Genomic DNA, 7,241 nt, shown 5'->3' on the forward strand with positions numbered 1-7,241 from the left:
AAGATTACCTTTGAACTAAGTCACTTAAGACTAGTATTTTTCCAGCTGTAACACTTTAACTGGTTTCTTAGCTCTCTATTTTAGTAAGGGGCCACTTATGGCCTCCGTCGTTGTTCCTATTCCAAGTTGTCTGGCCTTCGAGCCTTGTGAGTAGGCTTAATCCCTTCACCATGTCGACAACACATATTCTGCCCCAGTATCATTGTCTCTGTTCATCTTCAAGTATGTCTCGGGGCGCTACGTTGGTCGCAGCAGAAAGCAAACTCCATCTTAATGGATAATTTTCCTCATTTTTACTGTTAGGCGATTGACCCTATGAAAGGTTGTTGCGGATGGGAGAATATGTGACAAACCCTAACAAAAGGTTTAAAAGTGAGGCCTACCTTCGGCATCTACCCCAGTTCCGTGGTCCATAGGAAAGCTAGCAACTACTGAAGCTACACTAGTCGTTAACTGTCTTGAAAAGTTCGTTACGGAGCCATCTACCGTACCTGTATGAAGATGCCAATTAGGTGAATACTCGACACCAACTCCTCTACCTCTCTACTAGCTGAATAGAAGCCCCATATATACGCATATGTCTGGGCAGCACTGAAGTGAAAACAAGTGGCAAGGAGGAGTAGACGCAAATCCCCACCCCCACGGACCTATGTTGGATCCTGTTTTCTGCTATATTGTTCGACTCCTAGGTCAGCACTACTATGGCTAGCCATGGATACGCGCAATCGTCAGCACATTCCGCCGTTCCCAAATCCAATTTCCATACAGGACGAAACCCCAGATCCAGCAGAATTGCCAAAAGGAATCAGTGACGTTGCAGTGAGAAGATGCCCTCTCAGTTGCATAGAAGGTTCACGATTAGCGCAGTTGGCTCGTGGGCATTTTTCTTACAGCACCGATTACTGCGATGGCTGACGCGAGAGGTTGACCAAGGGAGGGCTAGAGACGGCGCTTAAGAGGAGGGGGACTATGCAATGCGTCAATTATTTGCTTAACTCTCGGTTTTGGTAACGGACCGATAGAGGCCTTGCCGTTGTACCTTTGCTAGGGCATCCCCTTAGGATATGCTGGTAGCCCTGATTCATTCTGTATGTCGACAATACACATTCTGCCAAAATGTTATGCATTTTTGTGCCACCACAAGCTTTTTGATTTTAATCCGTTAACGTTGGCCTTTTAAAAAATTTAGGAATAAAGTGAATTAGCACTGTTTTTTAAAAAATGTAATGTTTGTTAGCAACCTTTTAAGGTTATGATCTTTTAATGAACTGTTATATTTTGTGACTGCTTTTAAATTTGCTTCTGCGATATTATTGGTCGATGGCGGCTGGTGCTAATGTTCGTGGTTCCGCTGTCAAGGCTCTTCAGAAAGAATTTAAGGAGCTAGCTGAAACTCCAGTTGAAGGTTTTAAAGTTGCCCTCGTTGACGAATCAAACTTATTTGTATGGGACGTAGCAATTTTTGGCCCTCCGCAGACACTCTACGAGGGCGGTTACTTTAAGGTATTTGACGGTTTTTTGCCTAGTACCAGGCCCGTTTATCCTTCCCTCCGGATTATCCTTATAATCCTCCTACAATGCGTTTTATAAACCCCATGTTTCATCCAAATATCTTCGAGAATGGAAATGTCTGCATATCTATTTTACACTCTCCTGGGGAAGATTTATTTAGTGACGAACATCCTTCAGAGCAATGGAATCCAACTCAAAATGTTAGGTGCGTGGTGTGTTTTGCTGGTATTTTTAGAACTATTCTTTTAAGCGTCATCTCTTTACTAAATGAGCCCAACATTCACTCGGCTGCACATGTGGATGCGTCTGTTGCGTATAGAAAATGGGTTGAGTCCAAGGGAATGGAGAAGGCTTATGAGCAGCGAGTCAGGTAATTATACGAGTAGTATTATTGTACTATTCCATCTAGTCGCTGCCAAAGTGTCGTTCGTCTTTTAGACATATTGATTGTTCATATTATCAGGTAGCGCACTAGGCTTGCTTGCTAAAGTGCAAGTTGATTGTGGTAGGATACCAACCTCAATTTTATTTACTATTTTCTGTATTTTTGGATAATACTTGTTTCTCCGCAAATTTTTCTTTATGTTCTTATTTCTAATACTCAACTGTCGTCAGCGTGGTGTGGGTTGTTGTTTCAAACCAGCTAGTTTCATAGATCGTCTGACCGAATTTGTAACGCTATCTGGGTAAGAACGTTGCCGAAGCCGAGGTTCATTGCATCTTCTATAAATGTTGGATGGCTTTTTACTTGCCAGTTTTCTATGCGTGATTGCACCATTTTGTTTTGGGGCATCATCAGTAACTTAGTTGATTCTGACAATTTAAAGTGGTTCCCTACCGCTTAACCCCAATTTATGAGCAAATGGATTTAAGTTCTTTTGCTTGTTTTGTTATTTTACCATGGTATTTTGAATATTCTTAGAATGGATTTTCAATTACTGCTTAGAAGCTACTTACGATATGCGGCTTACAATGTTTTCTTTCCGCTTGAATTTCATCTCCACAAATTCCGCTATCGACTGTTTTCCAAACCTGCCTTGAAAGCTTGCCCTAAATGATTCTACTAACTGCGTAATTTTAGGGAGCTTGTGGAACGTACGAAGCTTGATGCGAAATGGGATGGGGTGATCGTACCCACCACTCTCGAAGAATATTGCTTTGCCTCTCGACAACAGCAATCTGCGGCGAAATCACGACAGGAAAGCGGAGAGGCTATGCTTTTGGATGAAGATGATGACTATTGCTTCTGTGGTGACTACGATGAGGAGTTGGAAGAATTCGATGAAATTTACGGTGACGTGAAGGATCCCGACGAAGTTGTTGAGTCCGAAGATGAGGTAGTTGCTTGTCACCGTGTACCTAACAACTCTCTTCCGTCGAAAAATGGCATTACTAGCCCTTCTGTTAAATCCTCAATGCAACCGAATTCGCCCTCCACATCTTTTAAAAGCTAAGCACTTGAACGAAAAGCTGTGATACTGTCTCTGAATTCACGCTTTAACTTTTCACGACTCTAGTTCCATGATGTGAGGTTGTGTGTGTACATAGCGCGATGATTCCGTTCGCCCGCATGGGGTTGTGGTCTTTGCACATTTTTAATCGGCCATCTTACTGTAATCTGGAGATTTGAGCATGTCAATAAATGGGCTAACGTAATGCTTTGCCTTGGCGGTGCGGTGGGATGGCTTCGGCTGTGCATGCTAGGTCATGCGATCTTTATCCAAGGTGTGTTCGGGTGTCGCGGTGGCATACTGGCAATCGGGATGGTGGTGCTGTAGCGTCAGTTGTTGGCTCCCGGGCGCAATGCGTCGGTACTCGGCGGGGGAAGGGGAAGCACCGCTCTGGTCACCAAAATGGCTTTGCCGAGTAGTTAAAATGCTATAGATACAGGTGGAACATTGCTGTAGGATTTTGGTTGCATATGCGGGTCGTGTATTTCAACCTAATTCGACAAAAATATTGGTGGATTGCAGAATTGAACAAGACGAATGCTAAGTTAGGTATTGTTTCCTTCGGTGAACCAGTTCATGTTTCAGCTATTTCTAAACTTTGGTAGTTAATCTGCTTGACTACTCTTTGTAGCGGGTACCTTAAAGTTAATCTTGGTATCCAGTAAATGTAGAATTCGAGAATACGTTTTTAATCTGCTAACTTATATTGTGAACTGAGGCTATTTCTACCGCATACCGGTACTCATGTCGCAAGGACCACGGCAGCGGTATTAACTGCTCAGAGAAATGTCACAATGCAGAAAATCTACACCCATGTCCAGATTTCTTACTTGTAGATGGTACATATGCTTCCGCTGGTTTGATAATTGTTTTCATTCCGGGACTACGTGCTTGAATGCATGAGATCCTGACCATCTTTATCAAAACGCGCCCCTGTGTTGGTGTGTAAGAACTTTTCAGACTTGCAAATGTTCGTGACTAATTTCGTTCACCGCTCCCATGGGAGCATTCGCCTTATGCAGTTTCACGACAGATTATGCGTTTTACTCTCAAGCTGCTTACAAAAATGGCTAGAAATCACCATGATCTGAATCAGTGCGAACGTAGTCGTATTTACGGTTTTATTTGGGACGATTGTGCTCTTTAAAAGCCCATTTGCACCGTATACGTATATTAATAGAGATACACGGGTTCGGGTTTTACGCCTTAGTTCACAGGGTTCCTCCAACCGTAAATTGCTTGCACACGAATTCTGTTTTCTGCCGCTCTGACTAAATATGTCTAACCTGGACATGCTCATTCATGAAATTAGGATAAAATTACCGCCTAACCCTGCACGTAGTATCGCCACAGTAGCGTACCTTCTTACACATTCCTGTAAAATGTGGAATTCCAATTCAAACTGAGTCACTGTTATGTTCTTTGCAGGAGACACTTTACGGAGTTGTAGCAGGTTGCCATTGCAATAATCTTTGCAACGTCTAAGTTCTCAATTTCTTCACAGTGGTTCGCGTTTTTCATATGTTGTCTGAGGTTTTATTTTAGTTTGTCTATTTGTCGGGTATGTCCAGGAGTCTTTAGGCCATGGTACTCCTTTAAGCCAAAAATGTAGATAAGCAGAGATTTCGACACTTATAACATCGGGTATTGTGCCCCGTCATTCCGTTAAAACATTGAGATATCTCAACTGCCGTTTTAACCTAGAAAACAGTTTCATAAATACCTATTGGGAATGACGCGTTTTTGTTAATCTAATGGATATGATCAACTCGATCCCTTTCACTTCTCTCTACTCCTTGATGCTAGTTACAGTAATGGGAAGACAGCTATCTGGAACTTAATCTAAAAATCATGTTCCGAGACTTTCATCCAATTTACTATGCTGTAATCGTACGACCACTAGTAAAAGCGTGTCGTGATCAATGCCTCTCCAATTTGTGTCCGCTCACCGCTAAGTGAGTATTGCGACAATTCATTGAAGGAAATACTTTAACAGAACTAACGTCTTGCGTCGATTATATTTTCGTTTACTCATACATTTTATGCGAACTCAGTCAAAAGAAGCTACATGCAAACTTTGCGTTTGTGTTCGATATATGTCGCAAAATCATTCCACACGGTACGTTCACTTCGTTTCCCCATTTTACCTAAAAGCGTTCTCACCTGCCTTGTCGCTTCGGTTTGCAACGGATAATGCTGTTTACTACATTGTACAAAGTTATTCAATTTTCATCTTTCAACACCACTTTCGTGAATATAGTGCATCAATAATTTAATGCAACAGCAGGCTTTAATGTAGCGTCCCGAGACTTTTTGAAGACGAAAGAAGACGTAATGCTCGGTCAGTACATATATATTCAGCACAGAGAAGGTATTTGGGCTACTGGCATGGCCCGAAGGCCAGCCCACCCGGAGTGGTACAAAAAGGCCAATTCGGAAGTGGCTCCTCGCCAATACCGAGGGATAAACAACCATCGTATTACATGGCCTCCTTCCTCTTTTGAGCATCGTCCCGCGCCAGCCACCACAACGTGGTCGGTGATTTAAGGAAACACCCACAATCCGGCTGTGCCAGTCATCAAATCAGCGTGCAACTGAGGAGATACTCGACCGCATTGTCACCAATCCCTCTTAGCAGTTTAATTGCATCTGGAGCTTCGTCCGGTTTAGGAACTTGCTTCAGGAACGGGGAATTGTGCTGACCATCATGTGTGTCCATAGATAGATGTAGACACACTGGCATAAATGCGGATTTGTATAAGGTAAGATGGGATTTAACATAGGTCCGTAGGGGAAGGGTCTCGCGTCTGTTCCACCTTGCCACGTTGTTTTCACTCTGGAGCTACCCAGGCGCCATTCAGCTAGTAGGGAAATAGAGGAGCTATCGCAAATTCACTTTGTCAACAGCTTTATTCGGGTACGGTAGGGGAAGTCTGTAACGAAACTTCCAGATGGTTCACGGCTAGTGTCACTTCAGTTATTGATAGCTATTCTGCAGAACACGGGACCGCAATAGATGCCGAAGGTAGACGTCAACTTCAGCCCTTCTGTCTAGGGTCATCGCCATTCTCCCATCCGTAGCATATGTACTTCTTCCGCTCCGCTAAGGTTTACTACGCAGCAATGAAAATCATGATATATGTCCTTTAGGATAAGGGTCGCTTTCCGCTGCCACCAATGTAGCGTCCAAAGACTTCCCTGAGGACGAAAGAAGACATAATACTTGGGCAGTACATATATATTCAGCACAGAGAAGGTGCTCGAACTATTGTCCTGGATCGAAGGCCAGCCCACCCGGCACAGTACTAAAGGGCCAATTCGAAAGTAATTCCTCGCCAATATCGAGGGATAAACAACCATCGTATTACATTAGTTTCTCTTTTATTATCTACAACTTCCACCTCTTGTAATATGGTTTAGTTATTACAATTTTGCTAGTTTTGACTGGGTCACATTTTTTACTTTTTGGGATGTGCACTTGTTGCTACTTTAGCACTCTGTATCGAAGTGAACGTGAATTCCTTCTTAACTTCCCTAAGTTTAACTATTAATCGGTTGGTACTAATAGACATATCAAGTTTCCATCCATAATCAATGGTTCGACTTACTAATAAGCATTTGGTTTGATCACAGTAAATGAGGTGGAACTCTTCGTTGTTTAGGCGTGGTGTAGAAACTACGCCGTCTCAACGTTGATACTCAATGCCTATTGCTCTAAGTGCTTACAGATCAAATAGTGATAGAACGCATGTCAAAAAGTGCTGTCAACCGAACTACTTAGAAATTGGCTTTTCACGATCTTAGATTGTTACAATTGTGATGGGTTGGGCGTTTACCTCTTCTACCCCGGCTTTCATTTCCTTAGAACGGTTAGACCGATTGGATGGGGCATTCTTTATTAGTAGCATTGTAAATGGGGTGCAATGTTCACGGTTATGCTTGTTCAAAACGTATGACTTCCGTTCCGTAAGGAGATTTGTGTGCACTGACTGCCTCTCGCGTAAAATATGTATTCAAGAAAACATGCATAACAAAAAACAAGTATTTGAAAATGCATCCACCTATAGGTGCATGGAACGATTTGCATCCTAAAATCCCCTTAAATACGTAGGGCTTCATTATGTTGACGCGTGGCCTTTCATTTAGATTATCCTGCCCACTCGAGACTTTACCATTTTACTTAAGGGTGATTGCTTACGACCAGCTCCTCTAAGGTCAATGTTATGTTGAGGCAGATTTGTTTAGAAATATTGTTCGCGAAAGCTAGGAACCTCGAAA

General features: G+C 42.7%; 1 protein-coding gene across 1 annotated transcript; it reads left to right on the forward strand. All coding sequences in view use genetic code 11, as the record gives it.

Moving 5' to 3' along the window:
- Positions 1 to 1,320: 1,320 nt before the first annotated feature.
- EGR_02098 (Ubiquitin-conjugating enzyme E2 R1) lies at positions 1,321 to 4,544 on the forward strand (the record flags this gene model as incomplete). Its single annotated transcript, XM_024491347.1, has 4 exons — positions 1,321 to 1,503; positions 1,527 to 1,882; positions 2,594 to 2,849; positions 4,509 to 4,544. The coding sequence occupies 4 exons, from the start codon at positions 1,321 to 1,323 to the stop codon at positions 4,542 to 4,544; spliced, it is 831 nt and encodes a 276-aa protein (XP_024354200.1).
- Positions 4,545 to 7,241: the final 2,697 nt, after the last annotated feature.

This window comes from Echinococcus granulosus (assembly GCF_000524195.1).
Source record: "Echinococcus granulosus chromosome Unknown EG_S00009, whole genome shotgun sequence".
Lineage (NCBI taxonomy): Eukaryota > Metazoa > Platyhelminthes > Cestoda > Cyclophyllidea > Taeniidae > Echinococcus > Echinococcus granulosus.